This window comes from Halyomorpha halys, unplaced genomic scaffold, assembly GCF_000696795.3.
Source record: "Halyomorpha halys isolate HHAL.00 unplaced genomic scaffold, Hhal_1.1 Scaffold251.1, whole genome shotgun sequence".
Classification (NCBI taxonomy): Eukaryota; Metazoa; Arthropoda; class Insecta; order Hemiptera; family Pentatomidae; genus Halyomorpha; species Halyomorpha halys.
The window spans coordinates 551,153-578,446 of record NW_027106674.1 but is presented as its reverse complement, the minus strand read 5'-3'; the positions used below and the strand labels follow the sequence as shown (position 1 = coordinate 578,446).

General features: G+C 32.7%; 1 protein-coding gene across 6 annotated transcripts in view; it reads left to right on the top strand.

Annotated features, from left to right (window-relative positions):
• Positions 1 to 27,294, top strand: part of LOC106680233 (GRIP and coiled-coil domain-containing protein 2) — a 98,754-nt gene that overhangs the window by 40,832 nt on the left and 30,628 nt on the right. For all 6 annotated transcript variants that reach the window (XR_010842777.1, XR_010842778.1, XM_067045026.1 and 3 more), the window contains 8 exons: positions 9,504 to 9,784; positions 10,898 to 10,989; positions 13,930 to 14,054; positions 14,990 to 15,220; positions 15,295 to 15,458; positions 18,472 to 19,069; positions 23,582 to 23,765; positions 25,815 to 26,070. Coding sequence is in view for 4 of the 6 variants with exons in the window: in XM_067045026.1 (XP_066901127.1) it covers positions 9,504 to 9,784; positions 10,898 to 10,989; positions 13,930 to 14,054; positions 14,990 to 15,220; positions 15,295 to 15,458; positions 18,472 to 19,069; positions 23,582 to 23,765; positions 25,815 to 26,070 (1,931 nt within the window). In the remaining 2 variants the exon portion in view is untranslated. The remainder of the gene's footprint in view (positions 1 to 9,503; positions 9,785 to 10,897; positions 10,990 to 13,929; positions 14,055 to 14,989; positions 15,221 to 15,294; positions 15,459 to 18,471; positions 19,070 to 23,581; positions 23,766 to 25,814; positions 26,071 to 27,294) is intronic.

Sequence of the window (27,294 nt, the reverse complement as noted above, 5' to 3'; positions counted from 1 at the left end):
CATGACCGAAGGATATGCCAGGCGCTAACTAACCGATAACCTATATCGGATAACCACCTATCAATATCCAATGTCCAAAGAGGTTATTCCTGACACACCCTCTCAATTGAAACTTTATATACACAAAAAAGAAAAGTAAAGATTCAATTGCAAAGTAACTCAAAATTTACATCTGGAAAAATTAAACAATTAACAATTCTCGAAACTTTTTAAATTTTTCATAGACCAGTGGTTTTGTGAATAAGTCTGCAATATTTTCTTCAGAACTAATATAGTCTATTACAATTTTCTTATTATCTACAAGTTCTTTGACAAAATGATATTTAATATCAATATGTTTGGGTCTTTTGGAATTTTCTGGATTTTTAATCTGAGCGATAGCACTATTGTTATCAACATTTAATCTAGCACTCACTTCACCACACTTAAACTCACTTATCAAACCGCACAAATTCACCAACTCCTGAGGAGCGATACAAGCAGCAATGTATTCTGCCTCCATGGTTGATAACGCACCACAGGTTTGTTTTCTTGAGTGCCACGTCACCGGGTTGCCAGCCAAGAATGCCACAAAGCCGCTCACACTTCTTCTGGTCTCGATGTCTCCTGCCCAGTCTGGGTTCGAAAAGCCAATCAAGTCTATATCCTCGTTTTTTCCGAAGATAATCCCCATTTCTTTTGTGTCTTTAAGGTAGCGTAGAACACGCTTTGCAGCTTTCCACGTTTGTTGTGTCCCTTTGTCTAAGTAACGTTCCAAGAAGCTGACACAGAATGATAAGTCCGTCCTTGTCATTGTACTTAAATACAACAAGCTGCATACCAAACTCCTGTATGGAATCTTCTCCTCAAGTCTCCTCTCCAATAATTCTTTTATTGTTTATATCGGGATTATTATCATAGTGGAAATTATTTTCGTCAAAGGTGACATCTCGGGAAACGTAGACATTGTTTGTTTTAAAGTCCCAAATTCTATATCCGTTAGCACCATAGCCCACTAATATGCCAGGCTTGGCTCTAGGATCTAATTTATTTGCCCGAGGAAGTTTTAGTGTCCAAGCCTTATATCCAAATACCCGCAGCCTACTTAAATCATCTTTTCCAGAGAAAATATCTGTCGGGATTTTTCCTCCAAGTGCAACTGTTGGTGAACGATTTAGCTGGAAGGCTGCTGTCCTTATAGCTTCACCCCATAGTGTTTTAGGCAAGCCTGTGTCCACAAACATAGCTCGGACCTTGTCCATTAAAGTTTTATTTATTCTCTCACTTACCCCATTCATAGAAGGTGAGTAAGGAGCCGTATATTCCAATCTTATGCCATTATTTTGACAAAAGCTTTTAAAAATATCAGACCTAAATTCTCCACCATTGTCAAGTCTAATGCGACTGACAGAGTTCCCGATTCGGTTTGAAAGTTCTTTGATAAATTTCATAAGATTATCTGCAGCTTCACTTTTGTTTTTCATAAGTTATATAACACAGAAATGTGAAAAGTCATCAATTACACTAAGATAATACTTCTCACCATTAATTGTAGCAGTCTTTACAGGTCCACCTACATCAGTTTGTAGCAGTTCTCCAACTCTTCTTGATCGTGGTCCAATAACAGAGCGAAACGGTTGACGAACAGCCTTGGCCTGTCGGGATGAGTTACATACATCGGTAGAGTAGGGCAATCCCATTTGTCGTAAACTGTTTCGATTCACATGGCCCAAACGCAAGTGCCAAATATTTGACTGTACAATATGAGTCTCTTCAGGTATTGTCAAAGCAGAATATGTCTTATGAGTCTCTTCAGGTATTGTCAATTTAACGGTCTACAATTTTCCAACACTTTGGCAATTAAGTTTAAAATTTTCGCCAGATATATAGACACTCTCAGAAGAAAAAACAACTTTCTTACCAGCATTAACAATTTTCTTCACTGATAGCAAATTCAAAGTCAAATCCGGTACAATCAACACTTCCAGTTTTATAATCGTAGAATCGTTTGAGAGTCCCATCAATCCCTTTTGCTTGGCTTCCATATCTTGTCCATTGGCCACTTTAATCCTAATGGAGAACTTTAAATTCTCAATGTTCGTGACAAACGGAAACAGATCCGTCTGTGCAACCTGAGTCCAAAATAAAAGTGATTTCATTCTCAAGTTCACTTTTTCTGGTAAAAGCACGACATTCATCATTATTTACAGCTACGAAGGTTACCTCTTCACATGTAAAACCTTTCGATTTCGATTCTCTCGATTTATTTTCCCGTCGATAACCTCCTTCACCACATCGGTAGCACTTCCTGAACTTGTTTAATCCTGTCCTTGCATTAAAAGAAATGTCATCTTCGTGGTTTTCCGACTGCATGTCATTCTTCAGTTCGACGTCCAACAATCTAGATTTCATGAAGTCAAGGGTTAGGGTGGTGTCTATTGCCTCCAAAACCATAACAACTTTTTCATATTTCTCCGGTATGGTGAGCAACAAGTGGCAAACGAGGTCGTCCTCTTCCAACTTGGATCCCATCGATTCCAGATTTCGCACCAATGAGTCAAACTTGTTGAAGTGTTCTTGAAGCGGTGTAGTACACTTTAATGATAAAAGTCTCTCCCGTACAAGGAATTTTGAAATGGTGCTCTTCCTTTCGAAAACTTTACTCAAGCGAGATAGTATCTCTCGTCCAGTTTTAGCATCTCGAACATAGTCAATATGTTGATCCGTGGCGCAATTAATCACCAAGTTCTTCGCTTTCTTTTCCGCTTCTTTATCTGCTGTTGTTTTTGCTTCCCATTCTTCTTTCATAGTGTGCTCAACTCCCTTTTCTTCTAAAAGGCACATAACTCTAAATTTCCAGTTTTTATAGTTTGAGTCGTCCAACTGGGGGTACACAGTTGACGACGCCATCTTAACCTCTCAAGGATACCGGTAAAACCGACTCGGAGCAACACTACAAGATTCCCGAATACTTTCACGGATTTACCCAGTCTGGGCCCATAACCTGTTGGGGTTATATAATAAAAAGAGTTCAATGGGTTGAACACATATATTATTAGATAAATAGAACAATCGACATGACCGAAGGATATGCCAGGCGCTAACTAACCGATAACCTATATCATATAACTACCTATCAATATACAATGTCCGAAGAGGTTATTCCTGACACTTGGTATCCAGAGTTCGCATAGTTCGACTGTTAACCCACAGCCATACATCCAAAACCTGTGCTGTTCTGTCTTGGATTGGGGGATATTTATTGACTTCCCAGTCTAGATCCGCCGTGTTCAGTATGAGCAGGGTCACCTCTTGCAGGATGCAGTTCTTCACCGCGCTCGGACGGTCCTGGTTGTAGCATCCTCAAAACCTCCGCCTAGGCATCTTTGGTCTTTCAGCTACTCCCCTGGGACTGAGTGAAGGAAACTTCTCCCCAGTCCCTTGACCCCACGTAGGGGTAGGAATTTACGGATCTTTTATAGCAGTCCTGGGTGCCAGACTCGATCAAAAGCCTGTTCTACATCAAGAAAGACTCCCGAGCAGTACATTCCGCGCTCGAATGAAGACGAGACAACAATCAACTATATGATAGCATTGCTGGATAGTGGTGTGGGAAGTTCGGAATCCAAACTGGTGATCTGGGATTTAATAAGATGCGAATGTGCTGTAGCAAGTTTGTACGTATGGTATTATCAATTTCACTGGTTGTCGTATATGCAAATTCTTATAAATTCTGTAAAGTTTTTTATTGCTTTATCGATGTCATATTTAGTCTTAAGTTGAGTTTTAAGTCCAGTTTGTTTTCGAAATCATTACAAAATTTGTCCCAGTCAACTTGTCCTTTAATCAATGAGGGAGGAGAGGGCTTAGGAACGAAGTTTAAATGTAAGACAAGGATAACTGGATTGTGGTCTGAGGAAAGTTCATCTACAGATTCGATAATGGAACAGGGAATTTGGGAGGTGATAAATATATCTAGGATATCAGGACGTTTCTTGAGAGATGTAAGCCAATAAGTAGGGCTCATGGGCATGAGGATAGAATAACTATTTGAGGTAGTGATTCGGGAAAGGATATTACCGTGGGTATTGGATATATGAAATTTCCATCGTTGATGTTTGGCATTATAGTCTCCTCCAGCAATGAAGCACGATCCGAAGGATTGGAATAAAGAGGCAAGGTGGTTGTAGGAAAGGAAATTATCAGGGGGGCAGTATACTGCTGATAATGTTGAGAGGAAAGAACGAGTTGAAATGATTACAAAGGTTGCTTGGATAGGTTCAGTTGGAATGGAAGGAATGAGGGAATGGGATAAGGATTTATAGTGTTGTCTAGGTGGTCTGATCTGTAAGTAATGTAATCACGAATGTAGAAATGCGATCGTTGAGTAAAGTGAGTTTCTGTCAACAGGGCACTATCTATGTGTTTGTTGTGGAGAAATATATTGAGTTTGTTGTGGTGGTTATGTAGTCCATTAGCGTTCCACAAAAGGATAACTAGGGGCTTTGCACTGATTGTGGGAAATTGAAAGGAATTTTGGTCAGGAATCTAGTGATGATGGTGATTAGTGGTTTTATAGTATTTTATAGGATAGAGTTTATATCGGTTGGATTGTAGTTGAGATGTGGATGGGGATGTGAATTAGGGGCTGGGTAGTTTGTGTACTCGGAGCATTGGATGAACCCGTTCTCAGGTATGGGGGTACTCGATCTACTTTCACTGGTATTAGGGGTGAATTGTTTACTTGAAAAATAAGATGAGGAGCTGGATGTGGATGCTCCGGGGGTAATTTAATCTTTAAAGGTAGATGATTTAAAGGAGTTTGAGACTAAGAATGAGAGGTCTGGGGATAGAAATGGGAGGCCAGAGGTGCCTTACGCCAAGACTGCTGGTTCCTTGTGACTTCAGAGTATGGTTGAGGTCTTCTGTATTCCTGGCGATTATGATCTGAGACGGTTGAGACAGAAGGTTGTTGCTGGTTGAGTTGAGTTGCATTTCTCTGCAATTCTGGAAAATTGGCAAAATTCCCAACTTCAGGAGGTTCTGTGTACGATTTTTCTCATCAAGAGTTTTTAATGCCCAAATTGTGAGTTCTTTGCTTGTGTAAGTTTTTATAGACCTCACACCCTCTGTAGTTCGCCAGATGGTCTTTCGTGCACAGTGCATGTTTGGCTGGTTCATCCTGTGATTTCTGGCAGGTGTTTGATGCATGGAGGCCAGTACATTTAACGCACCTGGTTTGGTGATGGCAGTAGCTCTTGGTGTGTCCTAGGTTTTGACTGTTAGTGCACTACATTATTATTGATTTCTGCCTGGGCTGCTCAAAGCATACCGTTGAATATGCAAGTCTTGTTACTTGAAATATTTTGCTATTGTTCTGTGCAGGCTCTAAGTCTAGTCACAGTGGTAGTGGAAATTTTTCAGAGGGGTACAATATGCAAGAAATATTTCGGACGTTATGTTCTTGTTTGAAGTATGCCCTCAACTTAAATTGCCGGAACACACTTCATTTTTGGTTTGCTGGTTGGTTAAAGTGGACTGTATAAATGAAAAAATGAACATGGTTAAATGAGAAATAATTCTATTGTTTATGTTACAATGGTGTGGTGGGTGGCCGAAAGGAAACATTAAGATTAAATGGTTAGTAAAATTTTGAATACTGGGCTATGGAATTGTAGATATAAAATTGAGGTGGTTGATGATGATGGTCAAGTGGTGGTGCATGTTAATTATTGGTAGGTGGACTTACTCCATGGTTCCTTCCTCCCTCTGCATCTTTAAGCCCCTCTCCTCTCTACTGCAGGGAACAACTCCAAGAGTTTTACTCACTCATGGGGGATTCCTGATGTCAGAGACAAAGAAATGATGAACTCTTCTCAAGACAAGATGGCTTCACTCTCACTTTTTTCGCTTGCTTCACTTGCTACCAAGCGTTGGAGGAGGTGAGATTTGGCTGCTGGCCACTTGGGGCGCTACTATATCTTGTAGGCTATTATGCCATGATGTTTGATTGATGTTTGGTGCCCCCTCCACTTCAACCTTTCGGTTGCCGTAGGTTAACCGGAACAGTTCTCATTAGGATCTCTAGGCCACTTTTTATTTCACTTGTGGGGATAGATTAATGTAGGCCTCTTAAGACCACTCTGTATGTTTTTTCATCACGAAGTTGGTAGCTGTGAAAGTTGTATTTTTTTAAATTCAAATAATTTATTAAAGTTTTATAATGTTCCTTTGTGGTAGCATTGATTTTTATATTTTTCATATTGAAAAACAATGAAAATTCGTCAGTCTGATTAAATTTGAAATTTCTCTACCAAAAGAAACAAAATTTTTGATGTTTGTAACATAAATAGGTGGTGGCTCCAGTTCTGAGAAAGTGACAAGGTTTGAAGTCTCGCCTGGTTGATTGTTAGCAGCAACAATATTGTTGCTGGTAGAAGTGGATGGTAAAGTAGTTTCCCCTGTTGTGACTGCAGTGGTCTTACCACGACTTTTCGACTGGTTGTTTAGGTTTGGCTGGTTTATTTTTTTCTTGTTAGGTGAAGTTCCTGCGGACCCGGGGGCAATGTTTTGGTTTCTCTTTTGGAGCGTCTGTCTTTTGAAATATTGGGAGTCTATTTCATTATTTCTGATACTGCTGTCTCTTCTTTGGAATTTTCGCAGGATGTATTCCTGTCTAGTTCCATATGATCTTTGTCCATTCTGAATAAAAAATAAAATAAAATAAAAAAATACCACTCACTTTGAAAAAAAAAATATGAAATAATTTTTAAAAAAATATATACTATTTACAAAACCGGAAGAAAAAAAAGAAAACATTTCTTAGAATAAATAAATAAAAGAGTCTCAAAAAACACTTCTTTGGGTTCGAACTCAGGACCCACTGGAGACAGATTGTTTGTACATAGAGCCTTGACAATGAAATAGTTCAATAAGATAAGAACCTCTTAGAGGAATTAATGGCCACCTGAGTCAGCTCTGTCAAACGATAACCAATTTATAACTTCTGAATGTTAATAAATTGTCACTCACCTCACTTTCCGTGAATGTAAAAATGTTCTACTGTTTATAAACTCACTCTTAACTAAGTTTGAGAGTAGATATCACTATATTGCCTAGATGAGAAGAAAACAAAGGCAGAGTGATACGAGCACTGAACTACAGTTGCCGCCTTGACACCTGGGACTATGCCAAAACCAAGTTCAAATTCAAGATTCTTCACCCCAAAAAACAGTTGATTTCTAGTTTTTTTGAAAATTTAAATTTAACAATTTTCTTGTTTAAAATTCAGCAGACCCATGGAGATTTTTTTAAGATAGCTTCACATATACCGTCCATAAGTCTGAAATATTGCACAAATTTTCAAGATAACACAAGGTTTTACAAAAAAATTGGTCATTTTTACAGAAGTGTAGAAAAACGTTTTTGGAATAAAAAATCTTAACTCTAATTTTTTTACTTTTAAACAAGTTTTTCCTTATAAAATATTGTTCTGAAAATTAATTTTATACACTTGTCTTATTCCTTATAGTTTAACCTTTGAAATTGGTCAATTTGTTTATTAAATATAGCTAAAAATGTGAATTTTCATAAATTCCTATTCACTCTTCAAGCCGTGTTTGTAATCATTAATAACCGAGGCTACTAGTATTATTATTATAAATAAAGGAGAACAAGAAAAAAACCAATAAATCAGATGATATCTTTGATATATTGTGAAAATAAATATTATTGCAACCTTTCTAGGATGTTCAAAAAAGTTTCAAACTATAGCTTTTCTTCTATGGCTAAAACAAAATTATAATTACAGGTTATAATCCAATTAATATTCAAAAATTCATAAATAGTATCTTATTAACTATCATCCATTATTTTAAAAAAAATAGCCATTGGAGAAAAACTTTAACTCAAAATTAGTGTATAAAATTTATTTTCAGACTGGATTTTAAATCATAAATCCAAAATTTCAGACTCAAGGACTATACATATGAAAAAGGGGAAATTTCTAAAAATGGGTTTTGCACAAACCAACTACCTAACTTTTTTCTGATACTTATGGGTTGACCCCTCATATTCACTGGGGTCCCATATTTTGAATCCTAGATTCACCTTTAAAAGCTGCATTAAAACCTTGAAGACAAATGTGGGATCTCCTCTCCAAGTTGGGTCATTTTTATTTTATTAAGTGCCTGTATTATTCAAGGAGTTAGGTTTTTAATATCTTGACAATAATAATTTTAGTTATATCCTACTCTATATTAACCTACACCATTAGGAAAAGAAGATTTAGTTCCAAAAATATTTATTAATTTGTTTTTAAGAAATTGTAATTTTATAATATTATTTTGCCTGATAAACTTTCTATAATACTACAACTTTCTTCTTTCACCATTTTATGGTTTTAATAGGGATTCATCTAGTTCACCATTAAAATATTTTGTTATGGAAAATATTCATAGCATCATGTATTTGGTTAGATGATTTATGAGCTTTCTGGAAATCAAAAGGCAATTGTTGTACTATTCATTAAATTCTCTAAATTCTGCTTTGAGGTTTAGAAAAGAGGCAAGTGTTTTTCCCCTCTAATTTCGAACAAAAAGTTTCAAAGATTTCAGCAAGAAACTTCCTTGGATTATGCTTTGATGGAGGTTAATCTTTTTTTTAAATTTCATCTAGAAAAATTATTTTTCCTTTGAATGCTGTATGAGTGTTCTGTGTCCATGCATCTCTAACACCCTTGTCTATGGCTTAAGAGCTATAAATGAATTTGTTTAATAAGTTTGAAAGAAAATTTGACAGAAGGTATATTGACTAACATGTTTGTTGAAGTCAACCAGTGCCAATTGAGAGATATTCACCTCATAACTGTATATTACATTTTTTGTGATTAACACAATTTTTTTATATTTTAATTTTGGAATTTTGATTTAATATAATGGATGGTGTAAAATCAGTGCTAGGTTGCTGTGAGAATACTGAAAATAAATTTTTATTATTATTTCATTATGCCATGATTTACCACATCTTTGGATGCTGAAACCCAAACATTATATGAAAAAGAATCAGTAGGAATATGGCAAAAAATGTTTAGTGGTAGATGTATTGAAATGTTGTGACCTTTCATAAGTAAGTCTTAATGGAAAAAACATAAATATTTTCATTTATTAGTTGTTTAATAAATATTTTCCATACAACCTTCAAGGTCTTCGATTCAATTTTTAAAAAATTCCCAAGACAACCTTCTTTAAAAATTAAATTGTTGAGGACGCTTAGACAAACATTCATTAATATATCTTGAAATACTAATAATATAATAACTCCCAAATTTCATGCTTCTATCCGCCATGTTACATATTCTTATATATGAGGAATTGATATTTTTTTAGTTGATAAAATGGAAGAAAAATTGGGAATACAAACATAAACACTCATTCTACTTTTTATAATAGATAAATATTTTAAACAAAATGGTTTTAATTACATAAATCAACTTATATTTGTTTCTGTTTTATTTCCTTTTGAAGGAAGGAGGCAATTGGCGTTTATTAAGGAGAATCACTGTTGATCACCAAATTGGTGCCTTTGAAATTGACATTGTTGGACAACATTACATTACTTATGGTTTTGATGGTCATATATTTTTTCATGATTCATCTGACCTTTTGAATGACGATAACAAACCTTTAGCGACTTTAAGAAATCACCATCGGTGGGACGAAGGAGTTCAGCAGGCTGTTGTGGATTATCAGGGAAAGTACATTTTATCCTTGGGGCAAGAGGGACATATTACCTGCTCAAGAATTAAGTAAGTTGTAAGAATTTAAGATATACTTTATTGTCTTGTGAACTCTTAGCTCTCACCAACCATTGTTTTTCTATTCATAATGATTGTGAAGTATATTTATCAACTTCACCTGTATGCATTATACTATGTAGTCAAGAGCCCATGTCAGTAATTAATGTCAGACACCATAATTTGAGTCTTCTTACCAATATTAGCTCTATTCTAATGTTACCGTTGACAGGTGATGGTTTTATCTTACTCATCAGCGCTTGAGATACAGAATCAATATTTATTAGTGTAAGGATTCTTTATCTACCTCACTTAATTAGGGGCATTCTAGCCGTCATTCACCACCCCATAAAGCTTAAAGGCTCTTTTCTCTTCAGTAATTCCCGCCTACCCTTTTTTCATTTTGGGCTTGTGTTTAAATTAGTTTGCTTTTTTCTAGATAAAATGTCAATATGCTATTAAGAGTACAATATCTTACCTAAGGAACCATCTTGAACTTTCTCTGGCATTTAAACATAAAGAATTTTTATTCCTTGAAATGAATTTGGTGGATCATTTTTTTATTATTTGAGATGATATGATTATTAATATTAGGTGACAGATTTTACCTAACTGAACAACTATTAAACTTGTGTTTTCTTTATTAAACTTTCGGTGTCTTTTTAAGTACTATTTCATTTATATCATCTTGTGGAAAGTAATCAAGAAGTGTCATAGTATTCTACATATTTTGTTTGACTAAATTAGGTATGAACAAAATACATTTTGATGTGGTCTCCTTGTTATAAATTGCCAATTCTAGGAAAACTGAAAAAGATCCCACGTTTGTGCAGATAGGCCAGCTAGGAACCATGCAAATATTAGTTTACTCCTTTTTCTTATTTTTTTTTCTTTTCTATTGCTCTTTTATTCTTTAGAGTGAAGTGCTTTTCTTTCTTCAGTTCATTGCTTGGCAGTTTGTTTCTTACTTCCCACTAAAACCATTATTTTGTTGATATTTTTTCTCAATTCTCTGTTAATTTTAAGTTTTTCTGTTTGAGTTGATCAGTCTAACATCCTAAGCTTTTCATGTTGAATAGTTTTTCAGAAATTAGTTTATAATAAAATAATTTTTTTTATTTTCAGATATAAATTTTGGTGTAGACATCCATTGCATATACCAAAGAAAAATGATCAAACAGTCAGAAATCCGCTTGCAAAAGTTGTTTTTAAACATGGTAATTGTCTTTGGAACTTATATTTATATTCATATTTATATTGTGATAATCTTAAGTAGCTGTAAAGGTGTGCATGGTGTGGTTTGAGATTTTTTGATGTATTAGGTTTTTTCAATAATAATAATAATAATAATAATGAAGAAAATTTTGAACAATTCTGGTCTGGAACTGCCTAGAGTTATATGTTTCTTTACAACTAATGAAACCATGATGAATGCCACAATAAATACCACTTTTGGTACATACAATTTTAATCCATGGATTAACTTTTGTTGAAGAACTTTATGATACAGATTGAAGAGCATTCAAAGGTGATTCAGGAAAACAAAAAAGGTATGGAATATTATGGTTAGGGGCTGAATTAAAGGCAATTAAGATTTATTTGTATGATGCTGTGTTCAGATCCCTATTGAATTTCATTTTCTGCATAAAAAAATTATAAGGCTAAAGCGAAACTTGGGATCAAATTACCTTAACATTAATTAAAGTTTATGTTCATAACAAGGCATGATTCAGAGAGTGGATAGAGTAGTGGGTGTGATAGTATCGGTATAGCTCTTTCCGAGTGAGCTTAAGTGTAGCCACTGTAGCCATCACGAACCAGACTGTGATGTTTAACCATCTTCACTTTGACTGGTTGGAGAAGAAAGGGATAAGTTATTTTATAGTAACTTGAACGTTGTACACCACTGAATATTGTAAATGGTCATTTGGAAGATAATTAATTGCCTACATAAATCCTTATCAGACCAATATTAGTTATGAGACATGAATCAGAATTTGTACTACAGTTTATGGAAAGCTATTTGTTAATTTATAAATTCATTAATTGTAATAATATTCTTGGTTGTTGGATCTTGATTGAAGTTCACTGCTGGTTGTTATGACTTCTAAAAATTCTTCATAATTATTTTCTGATTCATAATTGCACTTAAATTAACTTTAAATATTTTTTGTTTGAACATTATCACAGTTACTTGATCATGATCACAATTAAAATAGTTGACAGTTTAATTATTATTCTCTATTATTATCTTATATGAGTCAAGGATTGGATAGAGGTGATTTAATAAGAGTTTTTCTAGGATTTTGCCCATAATGGGCAGGAGTGAAATAGGACGGTAGGATAGATATTCAAGTGGCTTGGAGGGTTTGGGAAACATTTTTACTATAGACATTTTCCAAGGGTCGGGGAAATAGGTGGATCGGAGTGTAGCATTATAGATATAGGTAAGGAATAGAATGGCTTTACGAGGGAGCTGTTTCAGAATGTGTGCTGTGATAAGATTATGACCAGGAGCTTTTTTAGAAGGTAATTGGTGGATGATGTTCATTATTTCTGAGGGATGAAAGGCATTAGGAGGAAGGGTCATTTGCAGTAGAATTGTAATCTCTGCTTCAACATGTTTAAGATGGGTTGGATTAAGGATATCAGGATGGGAGTTAAAAGTTTTGAAGAGGTGTTCGCCGAACATTTAAGTTTTTTCTTCATCTGATCGTATCGAAGTCTTATTTTCAGTAGAAGTGGATGGTTGAATGATTTGTATTTTAGTAGTTCTCCAAAATGACTTGTCAGTGGTATTTAAGTTTTCTGTTAAGTTCTGGAAATTTTGTATTCTGTGTTTTATAATTTCTGCGTTTAGTCTGTTAGTCAATGTATTGTTACGAGTTTTGTCCGAAGGATATCTTGTTCTGTGCCTCCTTGCTCTTGCCCGGTGTTTTTCTGTTAATGATGCTTGTATGTGATGAGGTAAGTTGTTTTCTCTAAAACTTTTTATGTTCCTTGGTGAAGTATTGTTAGTGATAGTAGTTCCTATCGATCTAGAAAGTATTTCGATAGCAGAGCCGATCTGTTCTTTTGTTTTTAGTGGAATTTTTAAGTCAAGTAAGTTTTCTTGATCAGTCCGAAAATTTTTCCAGTTTACCTGTTCTGTAACCATTGAAGGGGGAGAGGGTCTAGAAATAGGATTTGAATGGATGTGAAGTAGAACCAGGCTATGATCTGAAGAGATGTCATCTAAAGATTGAATTGTGGATTGTGAGGTGGGTATTTGAGAAGTAACAAATATATCAAGGATATCAGGATGTTTTTTAAGGAATGTAGGCCAATAAGTAGGATTAAATGAAAAGAGTAAATATTAAATAGATATGAGAATTTTTATTTTAGTATTATATAATATAATACTCTTCTGAATTAAACAATTAAATAAATCTTGATTGCCTTTAAATGCCTTTAAATCTTAACTGCTTCTACATGTATGGTGTGTTCCCTATACCATAATACTGTAAAAATATATTTTTGATTTCCTGAGTAACCTTCGAAAGCTCTTTGATCATAAAGTTCTTTAATAAATTAAAATTTTATGTGTTGAAAGTGGCATATACCATTAGTTGTAAAGAAACAAATTACTTAGAAACACATAACTTTGTACAGTTTCAGGCCACAATAGTTCGAAATTAAAAAAAAATCTTTTAAAATAAAGTTCACTATTATTGAAGCCTTAGTTAACTGCTTTTAAAATAATACCACATATTTTAATTACTTTTTCATATATACCCACAGTGGAAGCTGATAGAGCAAGATTTTTGAAGTGGGTGAAAATAAATTCCACTAGCATTTAATTCAGGTTACTAAAGAAAATAAACATGTTTATCAGAAAACTGAAAGTGTGACTTTACGTGGTGATGTCATTTCATTAATGATAATATTAACAGCAATAAAATGAAATTACCCTCTAATATTTTATTATGAAGATGTATTTCTTGATAGTACTTTAATTGTGAAAAAAAATCAGACTAGACTTAATGATTGAGTAGGAGCTGTAATTGACTAAAAATTGTCCATGACCTGAGAATCACCCAATTTTAGTTTTTACTATCATTAATTAATAATGTTTAAGTTCATTTTCATTGTAAATTTATATAAATTTTTTATTTCAGTTTCAGAATATGAAGGGGAGTTTTGGGAAGATGTAGTTACCAGGAAAAAGTTTGAAAATGATAGGCTCCTAACTGAATGTAGAGTTATGAGAATTGAAAAAATATTTAAAGACCTAAAAAAGCTGGTAGGTATATAATAATATATAATAAGGTATGAAATAATAAGATATTATTATTTTATATATGTATATATAGTTGACCATAAAAATTGATATATAAGAAGATGGTCAGGGTTGCGGTCATAAGAGAAACAAAAATAGTTGTAAACTTTGACCACAACCCTGACCATCTTCTTATATATAGATATTATTATTTGTTTATAATTTTTGGCCCACCTTAATTATATATAGAATTTTAACTTTTCATTGCTGAAATACTATTCTCTGCTAAAACATCTAAACCAAATAACTAATTCTTAATGGTATTTGATATGTAAGATTGACAAGAAAGTTATTTCAATTTTTTAGTGTGAAATAAAACTCAATTTTTTTTGTACAAAAAATAAACTTTGATCAGTCAAATATTCTGGTCCTTATCAGCAAAAATCTGAACCAAGTGCGATTTAAATTCATCTTTATTACTGAAATTTGTATCATTTCAGAAGTTTTGTAAACTTCAAAATAAATGAAAATCCGATGGTGCAAGGTTGGGGCAATTTGGGGGCATGCGACACCTCTTCTCAACCAGGGTCCAATAATTTAATACATGTTGCCAAAATATGTGTTGGGCCTTGCATTATCATGGTGCAACATGATTATTTTGTGATTTTCTAATTCTGGCCTTAATCACAAGTGATTCAAAATCACTGTGGTACAAGACTGGACTATTAGGAGAGTATTTTACATAACCTGTTTCTTCTAACTTATCCCTAGCAATGATCAAATCCTGTGGTCTGTTATTGTTATAGAAAAGGATTAGTATCTATTATCTGCACATCTTGTTTCAATAGAGAGTTTTGCTTTATGTAAAAACTGGTAATAATAAGCTGGATTCATAGTGACTTTTTTATTAATAATAGTTAGTTAATAGTTATTGATAATTCAATATTTTATGTATTCAGTGGAAGGAATATTATGATCAAAATCAAATGGAAAGTGAAGGAAATAGGCTTAGTGAAGAAGAATTTGAACTTGACAAAGACAGATTACCAATTATGGAAACAGTAATAAATAAAGAAACTACTAGGAAGTTGAAAGAACTCACTGAGAATCTGCAGTTTTACAAGGAATGGATTGGTTATTGGAAGGAACTTTGCTGGGGAAAAATGTACATCAAACTCTATCGAGTAAAGGTTAGTGCTCCACTTATGCTATGAGTCATTTTGTGAAAAATTGTCATGATATTCTTTTCTTTCTAACTTTTTAGCCGTTCCAAGCAAGATTCTTCCTTGAAAATTTTAGTCAGTCTTTGAAGCCATATAAGTATGTTTGTTACCATCGCCTTGTAGACACCTTGTCTCATATGAATGCTGCAATATTTCCTTTATATGATCCAAAGATGTTACCATGGAATAAACTTGATGAAAATAAGTAAGAATCTTTTTTCTTTTGTTTCTGAAGATATGATTTTTGTAATGTGATATAGTACTTCAAGTGGTTAATAGCAAAATTGCTTTTGTTGACATAAAATCTCCAAAATCTCTTTATTAGAAGATTTAAATACATCATTAAGAATAATATTCTGTAAAGATAAATCATATCATTATTAGCTATTAGTGAACTAGTATCTACATTTTTTCAGGAAACATGTTTTCCTAATAAACAATACAATATTATGAGAAAGTAATTCAATTAGTAGGGCAGCGGTAGCAGCATGGTAACGCACCAGTCTACCAACCCACAGGTTGTCAGATTGAATATCCGGTCCCATCCAGGCTTTTTTCAAGCACAAAATAACGCAAAACTCACTGACAACCTCCCCCCGCTCATTTGTGAGGCCCGTTAGCCAATGAGTGGCACTCATAAAAAATAGGCGTGGGAGTGACGAACCCACCCTGTGAAAAAAAACCACGTCAAGAAACGCGCATAGTAGTAGTGTATTTACTAATACATCGTGCGAGAACTTAGGCCTCCATGGTCTGTTGTCCATAAAATAATAATAATAATAATTCAATTAGTGAAACTACATAATCATAATGACTATGTTGAAATAACAGTTTACTTAATAAGTGATCAGCTTGTCCCACTGAAAAGAAATATTAAACGGTTATTTAAAGGGACATTTAAGCAAAAATAAAAATTCATTGTAACCTTAATACTTGAACTATATGTGATCAGTGTTCTATGGCAACTGTGTCACTTGGGAAGATATGGGATGAGGCTATGATATTCTTCCATCCATGTGGCATTTTAGTGCTTCAAAATGCAGTATGTTAGTTGCTTATCAAACTATGTTTAGAATCTTGAAGTTGGGAAAATGAATTCCTATGTTATATATGCAATATTCTATATCAATGAGTTCCAAATAGTTGTGATCTGCAGACCACTAAATTTGACATTGAACCATGCAGATATTACACCCTCGTGTCCATTGGGGCAGAGGGATTCCTCCTCTAGAAATTAAGATGCTTTAAAGTTGGTGACGCAGCTGGGAACTGAGTGCCAGAATATTCCAGACAAAATGTTTAAAACTGTATGTGGTCAACTTGGAGGGAATCCTCATTTTACATTGTTTCATTCTATGCCATTAATAAGTTTCTACAAGGAATCATTTTGCATGAAAGAGAATTCAAAGTTACATTTCTTGAAAAAAATAAATAATTTTTTTATCCACTGGAACTGTTAAAAGATCAATTTTAAATGAAAAAAAAATCTTAAAATTAAAATTGAAGGTTTACCTTGTATTTTTCAAAACATATTACTTAAGATGTTAACTTTTCCCCTTACTATATTGCAATATCCTCTTTTATGAGTAAATAGTTATTTTATGTATCATTTCAATATTGTTCATTTGTTTTGTTAAACCAAAAAGAAAGCTAACCAATTTTGTTCAGTCAGAGAGACCAAGGATGTCTAGGACCTCCTGCATCCAGGATATGACTTCCCTTCAGTGTCTTACATCAAGTGATCCCAAAACCAAAACCTGTCTCGATGTTCTATGTAAACATTGATTGTAGAACAACAGTTATGGGTTTTTGCAAATGATTTCCTTTCTGAATATTATTCTTAAACATTTAGTATCAACTTCTATTTTTTCTTGAATGTATTGTAATTTCAAATCTTAATGGAAAGATAAATATATTTGAATCTGCTCAACATGGCAGCGATTTAACCGACTTCGGAAGGGCGCCGCCATCATGTCTTTATTTAACAATGTTTCCACTCTATATTTGACTGAACAAAATTGGTTAGCTTTCTTTTTGGTTTAACAAAACATATGAACTATGTTGAAACAATACATAAAATAAAAAGCCTTTATACATAAAATAACAATTTACTCATAAAAGAGGATATTACAATATATTTTATATATAGGTAAGTAAATGTAAAATCTTAACCATTGTCATAACCATAAAACTTTTAGTGCCAGTTAGTCATCTAATTCTTTTATTTTCTATATTTATTAATTGTTTAGTACTATTGACAACGAGAGATGATTACACATTTTAAATAAACAAATCAAAGGTATTTGAAAGGAATTATCTTGGAAAATTTGGCATTTAAGCTTTGCCAGACTATTTTAATAAGGATAAGACCTTGCTAATTGTGTCATGAGTTGTATTACATCGTGGAATCAACCCAATCTGCATTATATCGTGAAATCAATCCAATCTGCATTACATTGTGAAATCAAATCTGAAACAATCCAAAATGCAATTTTAAACTATTAAATAAAACTGGTTACAGTACTTGCATCACACAATTTTAATTTACTACCCTACTTTGAGTTTATATTAATCCTTGCAGATTTGAATCCAGCAATTTCTTCATTATTCATGATGCCAGCATTTCTGTCTAATTTCCTTATACAAGTCTATTTAAGTAAGAAAACAAATTAATTTGAATAAAAAACAAAAAATATTACCACAGTCAGATATTCTATCCTTCATAATGAATAAATTGGTGTTAGTGAATAATGAAAACGAAACTAAAGACAACTGATTTATTTACTTTCTTTATTTTTATACATGTATATCCAAGGAATCATAATATATAGTGGAAGGTCCCTGACTACCATACTAATGTTCAATATTCTATTGTCAATTTCACTCACTAACCACCAATGTATTTTAACCATCCCTTAGGATGGACAGAACCTTTAATAGCCTTTTTTTTAAAAATTATATTTAGCAACTTTTGTTGACAGTTGTAGTGATATATGACTTTTTAGAAATATAAACCTTTATATATTTAAATTAATTTTTCTTTATGCTCAGAGTCTTTCAAGGAAGTAATATCTTTCTCTTTGAACAGTCCTTCTGCATTTCCCTAAGCAATTATAGATCCTACATGCTAAATGTCAGACTGTTTCTGAGAATAAGACTTAGGTGATGTTAAAGAACATTTAATTGTGCATTTATGCTCACATTAATTATGTTAACAGAGAATTTCCTGAACTTAAGATGCAGAAGGATCCTTATGAGGAGGTGGTAGAAGATAAAGAAGAAACAGAAGAACATGAAAAGCAATCTCTACCTACCGAGGATCTCAAAAAAGATGAAAAAGTGGAGGAAGAAGAAGAGGAAGTGTATGAAGAAGAGATAGAAGTAGAGTGCGAAGAGGAAGAAGTCGCTCAAGCGGAGTCTTCAGATGATCCCTGTAGTGGAATACATACAAATCTAGGTACTAAAGAAGAAATAGAACAGAGAAAATTTATTGAAGATGAATTAAAGAAAGATGAGGAAGAACTTAAGGCAGCTCCGAAAGGACAAATGACAATTGATGAAATTTTAGCTTTGGCCCGAAAGCTGGAACAAGCACAAAACCCAAATGACAGTGAGACTGCCCTTGTAAATGAACCCTTTATTACAACTGAAGAATTGAAAGAATTAGCTACCTGGAAGGAAGAGGAATTGAAAAAGTATTGGGAAGGAACCCTGAGTGAAAAGGAGAAGGAAGATTTATTGATTCAAACTCTAGATAAGTTGCTTCGAAATGACAAGAAAAAATTCAGGCAGCTAAAAGCTATGTATGGAATTGTGGTAAGAAATGATTTCTATTTAAATTAATTTTGAAAAGTTAATGCACCTAGTTTATTTAACTTCTGAAGGTAGAATTTTTGGGCTCTTTATATTTCATTCAGTTGTTTTAGTTTAGCTCCATTTTATTTTTGGAGATATACTTTCTTTATGACTCATTTTTAATGTAATATACATTGTTAAGTCGGTCATTCATTAGAACCCTATAAACCCATCAGTCCGTTCAACTTGGTACAGCTGGATTATGATTGATTCCCTTCATAAGAAAAGTATTATTTCACTTCAACTAGTTCTGATCATTTCATCCCAATTGATCTGAAGAAAGCTGATATGATGCACAGAGATTAAAAACCAACTTTTTTCAGAACCATGAAAAATTTATATGCCACAAAAAAAAAAAAAAATTGTACCATCTTAATTACAATTAAACATGAACACTTTCAAATATATTTTATCATTGATGTTAGAGGAAAACTTGTCTATTTGTAAGAAATTTGTTGAAAACTTGTCTAAAAAGATGTCTATTTGTAAAGAAAAAATCAACTTGTTTCTTAATTTTATAAACTAAATAAAATTCATGTTGTGTAATTTTCTAGAAAGATAAAGGGTTGATTGTTTATTTAGAGGTGAACACCAGACGCTGAGAACCTCTTGTAAAATAAAGTTCCTTGTTTTTAACCCAACCAAAATAAGCATACATTAAACAATTTTTTTTACCATTTTTTTCTTTGTAAATAATTATTTCTTAAGGTTGAAATGATGATTTAAAATATATATATACCTCGGATATAATAATTTATAGATTATATGATATATATCATAACACAATATGTACTGCTTGTGTGGAGTTTCAGGTTTTTAACCCAAAGAAAATAAAAGGTAAAAAAGTGTTTCTACAAGATCCCAGAAACGTAATGTAAAATTAATCGATGAATACAAATTTGAAAATTAAAATATTTCTGATTAAATTAGTAAAATATTTTATGTAAGTAATCTATTTATCAATAATGAAGAAAATGACTTTTCCAATACGTTCAAAAAATATATTTTACTGCCTTTCAACCTCTGTGCAGAAATGATTCAATCTCATTGTCATGAGATTTTCTATTCTATTTGGAAGATTAGTACTAGAAGGAGAGTATATTTTTTACTTATTTCTCATTTTTTAAAAATTAAAATGGATCTCAAGAAGCTAATAATTGTTATTCAAGAACATCATCCCTCATGGGATTTGTATCTTACAAATTATAGCTGTCGAAAAATATAAAAGGAACTGTGGGCGACTGTTACTGAAGAAATAGGTGTTCAAGATAATTTCATGAAAATATTTAAACTCTATTAACATTTCAGTTGTTGCACAACCTAATATGGAATAAATTTTGGGAAACATTAAATTGAACTATCACATTAAAAATATTACTGAACCCATTTCTTCTTTGAGATTCATTTAAGCATAAATGATGTTCATATTTTTTTTTTAACATATTACGAGGGTGTATTGAAAAGTACTCGGAATGTACTAGAAATAAGTGGCTTACCTCAGTGGAACTGCTTTTATTTTTCAACATTATCTCCCTGTAGACTAATGCATTTGGTCTAGCGATGTTCCAATGCCTGGATCCCATCTCGAAAATGAGATTCCTCTAGGCCTGCAAAATACCTCTTCAATTCGACTGTCAGTTCTCCCATTGTAAGAAATCTCCGTCCACTTAGGAAAATTTTCAGCTTGGGGAAGAGATGAAAGTCTGATGGTGCCAAATCAGGTGGATAAGGTGGATGTGGCAACAATTCGTACCTCAGTTCATGAAGTTTTGCCATGGAAATAGCACTTGTGTGCAGGCGGGCGTTGTCCTGATGAAAGATGACTTTTTTCCTTGCCGAAGCAGGCCTTTTTTCGCGTATCTTTCCCTGTAGTTGGTCTAGGAGGTTTGCGTTGTATTGTCCCATAATTGTTTGGCCAGTAGGAAGATAATCTATCAGCAGAATGCCTTTTGCATCCCAGAAAACTGAGGCCATGACCTTTCTGGCTGAACGCACTTTTGCCTGAAAGGCCTTTGCTTTCTTTAGTGGTGGTGACTCAGCATTTTTCCACTGCTTTGACTGCTGTTTTGTCTCTGGGGTATAGTAGTGGACCCAAGTTTCATCTGTAGTCACAAACCAGCACAAAAAATCTTATTGGTTGCAGGGCTAGATTTTGTCTAGCACCAATCTGGTGCGTTTATGGTCCAATGTCAAGAGCCGCAGCACCCATCTTGCAGATAATTTTTTCATTCCCAATTCTTAGGTTGAAATGTGATAAATCCATTCAGATGACATCCCTAAAGCTTCAGCAATCTCATGCACTTTCAGTCGACGATCCTCCATGACATTTGTATGCACTTTTGTGATAAATTCTGTGGTCGTAGCACTTTTTGGCTGCCCGCTATGCGGATCATCATCAAAGCTCTCCCGACCAAATTTAAACTTGCTGGTCCACTTGGCAACAGTTGAATATAAAGGAGCAGAGACCCCCCAGTGTGTTCTGAATGTCGGCATGAATTTCCTTTGCTTTCATACCTTTTTTTACAAAGTACTTAATCACTACTACTGCTTGAATCTTTTTTCCATTTTCACAAATCACTACGCATAAAACAACAACAATGAGTCATCACTGCCACTCATGCAACGTGCTCACTCACAAAGGATGTATGAGTTTTCTGGAGTGCTGATTCCAAATTTTAGGTGTACCATTTACCTTACTTTATTATCTAAAATGTATCTTTTTTGAACCTTATATTACTTACTTTACCTTACCTTTATTTTACCTACTTACCTTATACTACTTGAAGAGAAATGGGTTTCAACCCTTAAAAAGTGTTAATATAATATCAAAATAATATTTACCTATGTTCTATTTGTCAGTTTTATAACTTATTACATTATTAATAGTTTTTGTAATTCAGAATGCTTTCTTATTGGCTTATTTATTGTTTACTGTGTTGAGATTTTTTTTTTTTTTAAGTTCAAACCGATGATTTCAATGAACAAACTGATGGGAGGAAATAGATTAAGTAATATTTTTTATGTGATTGTTAGTTTTATTTAATGTTTCCCTATCATGTTTTCATGTTTCTCAAAATTATTTTTTTTACTCCATATTAGAGAGTGGAATGTTAATAATGTTTAAATATTTTTATTAAATTATCTTTAGCATCTATTTCCTCAGTAAACAGTTGCCCACAATTTCCTCTATGCTGATAATTTTTATGATACATATGGGGGGGATACATATTTTTTTATCACAAGGGGGGGGATTTGGTGTCAACACTAATTAGGTTCGAAGAAGAAACTCAAAATGGTAAAAAATTTAAAAAAATAATGTATCTTTCTGTCCCTGTCCTTCTGAATATAACCGAAATTCTATCTCAATGGAATCAAAATGTCGTTGAGGTGTCTTTGGTTCGATTGAGATGAAATGGCTGGATCTAGCCACTATGCTGCTATTTTTGCTTATATTTGAGATGAGCTATGGGCAGAAACTGGCTGTACCCAGGCTGAAGATTATACCGATTAATAGAATAATTATCTGGTCTGGTGGATGCTCTTTTGGATCTTCAGATTAACTGCCTTTCATGCAGTCTGTTTTCTTTGAATGAATGGACTGGGGGCCAGGCTGACCCTTACTCATCGCTAGGCCAGTTTATAAATTTATTTTGTAACTTATTTTTATCACAATTGGCATTAGAAATTTAATATTTTATAATGAAGAACTATTATCTCAACCTATTAAATACCAGCCGAGTTTGCCAATTATTAATAATCCTACTGAACGTAACAGAAATTATCATTGCTCTGCCCCTCTAAAAAAAAATTGATTTTTTTTTTATATTACATTTAATATATTTCAGAAACTATACCGTAGACTGGACTTACTAATAAAACTTGTGATAACCCTACTAACTTTGGGACAGTCTGCAGGGATCTCCAGTCTAAGATACTTTGGAATATGTTTAGTTCAAAATATTATCAAAACTTTTTTTTTTTTAGCAGTAATATCTTTTATATAGTTTTGTCATAAAATAAACATGTATGGTACTATTTTCCATTTTTTATTTATGAATATTCATTTCTAAGTTCCAGAAGTAGTCACTATTTCTATTGAAGATCTAAATGGAATAACATTTTATGTTACAAAACTTTTAACCTAAGAAAAATTGAATTTAATGATCTTCACTCTGAAAAACTCCATTTTTAACTTCTGAAAACAACAAAAATTTAAATCTTAGAAAAATGAAACCAGGTACTATGTTGAAAGGAATTTTTAAACCATTCTTTAAGGTTAAAATCCTGACTTTATCTAAAATGCTACCTAACTTGATCTTCCATTAAGCTCTTCTATTATTATGCAACAATACTGGCATTCTAATTTTTACATAATTCATTTTTTTTTTTTTTTTACTAAATTTACTGAAATGTTTTGTTGACAAATTTATTTTTTATTATAAAAGGTTAATAACATTCATTTGAATTTATTAGGAAGATGGAGAAGAAAGTTCAATAGTAGATGAGGAGCTAGTTATTGAAGAGGAAAAAGAAGATGTGATTGAAGAGGAGCAAAAAGCAATCGAAGAAGAAGCTGAAGCAGAAGCTGCTGCTGGTGAAGAACATGTGAACCTCCAGGAACTCGAAGGGAATTTATTTCTAAAATCATTGGAGGAAGGTACTTTTGACTCTTTAGATTAGAAAGAAATAGTCTTATTCAATTAGTTCCCTAGCTAGGTTACTCATTATTTCTACTGAAATGATAACACTAAGCATGGTTCGTAGCATAACTCACGGAACACTAGGAGGGCTTTTATCATTGATATGACCACTATTTAGTAAAATACTGATTTTTTGTTGTAAATATGTTAATAATAGCGTAACATTACATTTAAAAATTCCATAAGAAAAATAGTTTCAAGTATAGTTTTACCGAAGAGTCTCCTTTAAAAATGGGTGTCTATCTTCTGAGGTGTTAAAAACAAACTGTTGACTCCCCTAGCTTTTCAATAGAAGTGTCCTGAGTCTTAAAGTTCTACACAAAACAAAAAGAAAAATTAAAATTATTTTATTCTAATTCTAAAGTCTTAAACAAGAAATTAAAAGTTGGTAGTCCCTCTAATGTACTTTATGTTCATCCGATAACCAGTTACAACTGGCTTAAACCTTTAGGGCTACATACCTACCTCATACTCAGGCATTTTCTTGAGTTAAGTTGTCAAAAATTTAATGGCATAGCTGGTAGGCCACTGTGGGAACCTCCAATTCTAAAAAAAAAGAAAGTTTTATGTATTGAAATCTCTAAAACTTAATATAAAAAATTCAGCACAGCCTATCTTATAGGCCCCTATCTATTGCAACTAAGTAGTGCATCGTGTTTTATTGCCTAAAGAATAGGCCAGGTTTAATATAATGACTTATTTGATTAATTAAGAAATGAAATCAGCAGTTTTAATAGATTTATTTTAAACAATTATTTAAAAGTATAAGATATTAAAATAAATATAAATATTAAAATTAAATATAAATATTAAAATTAAATAAAGGAATTAATAAAAATAAGTATACAAAATAATATACTAACATAACAATATTCTCATATTTTGGTTGATTTATAAAATATTTAAATAAATACAATTTTTACAAATATGTTTTTGTAAAAATTTTATTTAGTATTATAAAAAAGCTACTTAAAAATATTGAACCGAAAATTGGAACTTGAACTGGTAAAACAAAATGTTCAAAATTACAAAAATGTAGCACATTTTTGAAAGAAAACATAAATATAGATGAATTGAAAACTAATTAATAATAGGTACAGTCATGAGTGATAGAATTGTAAATATAGATCTAGAGTAATGAATAGCAAAGCAATACTTAGTAATAAATATGGTAAATTAAAAGAAAGAGTGGTGAAGTAAATGTGGCATACGTATGGTGAAATAGCAGATAAGAGGAGTAGATGAACAGATAATAAAGCAAATTAAAAAGAGCTAATAGTGGAAAATAATAAAGATGTATAGCTGAGGCCTGCAGATTTCAAAGTGAGGAAGAAGGAGATGAAAGGTGTGGGGTGACGCCTAACTCTAACAGAAAAAATCAAATGACTAATATTATAACAAGGTAAATGTATTAGATATTAAAATACGGATTATACAAAGTATAGAGAAAAATAATTGAATAAGAGTAAAAAACATTTACTCTTAACCAGTGACACGAGTCCAGGAGATAATAATTTGTGTGGGCTCGAGTGACATTGCAAATACAGCATTCCCATATGAGAATTTTCCCAGATGAGATTGCCACTTCCCTGTGCCCCATGTTAACATTTTTTAAGTTACTTGGCACATATTTTAATCATCCTCATTAATATTCTTCGAGGATCATTCTTGTAGGGTCATCATCATTTCCCAAACCACTACATCTCTTTTGAGTTTCTTGAATAAAGATTGTGAAAAAAGAAGAGGTCAACATCTTTCGCCAAGTGGTTGCTTTATTAATATTATAGAGCATTCATCATTTTCTATAAATTTTTTTTGAGGTACTCATTTATTCAATAGTTACACTTAAAAGTACTAACTATTTTATATTTTTTGATATTATGATCATTTGAAATGCTTAATTAGGTAATATAGAGGAAAATTTCTAGTTAACAGAAATTTTAAATTTAGTTTTATAGAATAATTGATTATTATTATTATTATATAAATACTGTTGGCTATTAAAGCCCCTATTTCAGAATCATCATTTAGTTGGAGTGACATTGCTTTTGATGAAGAATTCGCTGAAGAAGATCCTACTAAAAAAGAAGAGTCAGAGAAAGCAGTAATAGAAGAACATGACCATATTGATGCTGCACCTGTTCCTCAACGTCCTGCTGCTGCACCTGTTGAAGAAACAGCCCAAGAAGAGGAGAATCTTGAAATTCTTCCTCAAGATCCATTTGATGAGCCTTATTACATGACTGGATCTCAAACCCCTAAGTATGGAATGGATTATGGTTAACATTAAATAGTTTTATTTTTAGTAGTTTTTGAAATTGTATGTCAAAGGTTTAGGGCCCTATTACATTTGGTGTCCATTCGGACGCTGGATCTCTTAAGCAAAAATGTTTTCGACACAACTTTTTAACTCCACTTATTTTCCTTCAGTTATGGATTTAATTATTCTTTTTTTAAAATTTCTATCATAACCTAATCTTATTTAAGATTTTTAGCTTGCCTAAAATAAAAATAAAAACATCACTATAATATATATAATATTAAAACAACATCCTCCTGCTACTCCTTTTTTTAAAAGATATAAATAAAAATTCCATTTAATAATCACTGAAGATAGATACTTAAATAGAGAATGTGTAAGATAAGGTAACTTTAGTCAGTTTTCACCCCTTTAAAAAAGGACAACATTATCAAATGAGTGAATCTTGTAGGAACAATTAAACTATGAAGATATGCTTTCAAACATGGCATGACCACTAGATGTCTTTGGAATGTCTGAAGTTTTTTAATTCCCAAGGGCTAATATTATCATGTTTGAAGCAAATATATAACATACATTTTTCCTTTTTTATCATATAAAATAATTTTTTTTTAAAATTTTATTATTACACCTAGCCCTCAATAGTTTAAAATTCGAGGAAGCAGTGTCTAGTAAACTTTCCCTCCAGATATAACATTAATTGTGGCCTACACACCAGGTAACAGGTAGCTAGTATAGTGTAATAGGGTCCTTATAGTATTGTAAATTTTAAGGCTAAATGTACCGATTTTTAGTAAGATTTTTTTTCAAGAGATGGCAGCACTTTCGGGGCAAATTTACTTTTCTTCTCATTTGAATACGGAATAATAAATTTCCCATCTGTAAACGGATTTACTATCTAGAACCCCATAGAAGTTACTGAAATTGTTTCATTAATTTTTGTTGTAATTATTTTGGGGTTTAAGAAATTTATCTTTGTTATTATTTGTAAATCAAAAAAAGTGAGCTTATAGGCACTTGACCACAAGCAAATAAAACAAGTCTGTGCAAACAGATTCATTTTTGGTATCATAGGATGATCGTAAAGAGAAAAATACGATTTAGGATTAAAGCGCGAGATTTGTAATTGCTAGGGCCGAGGAAGTGGCAGCTTACCCCCACTTCTCTAGACGTTGATGCTCGGATAGCCGCAAAGTTTGTCTTCTTGATCTATGTATTTCCACACA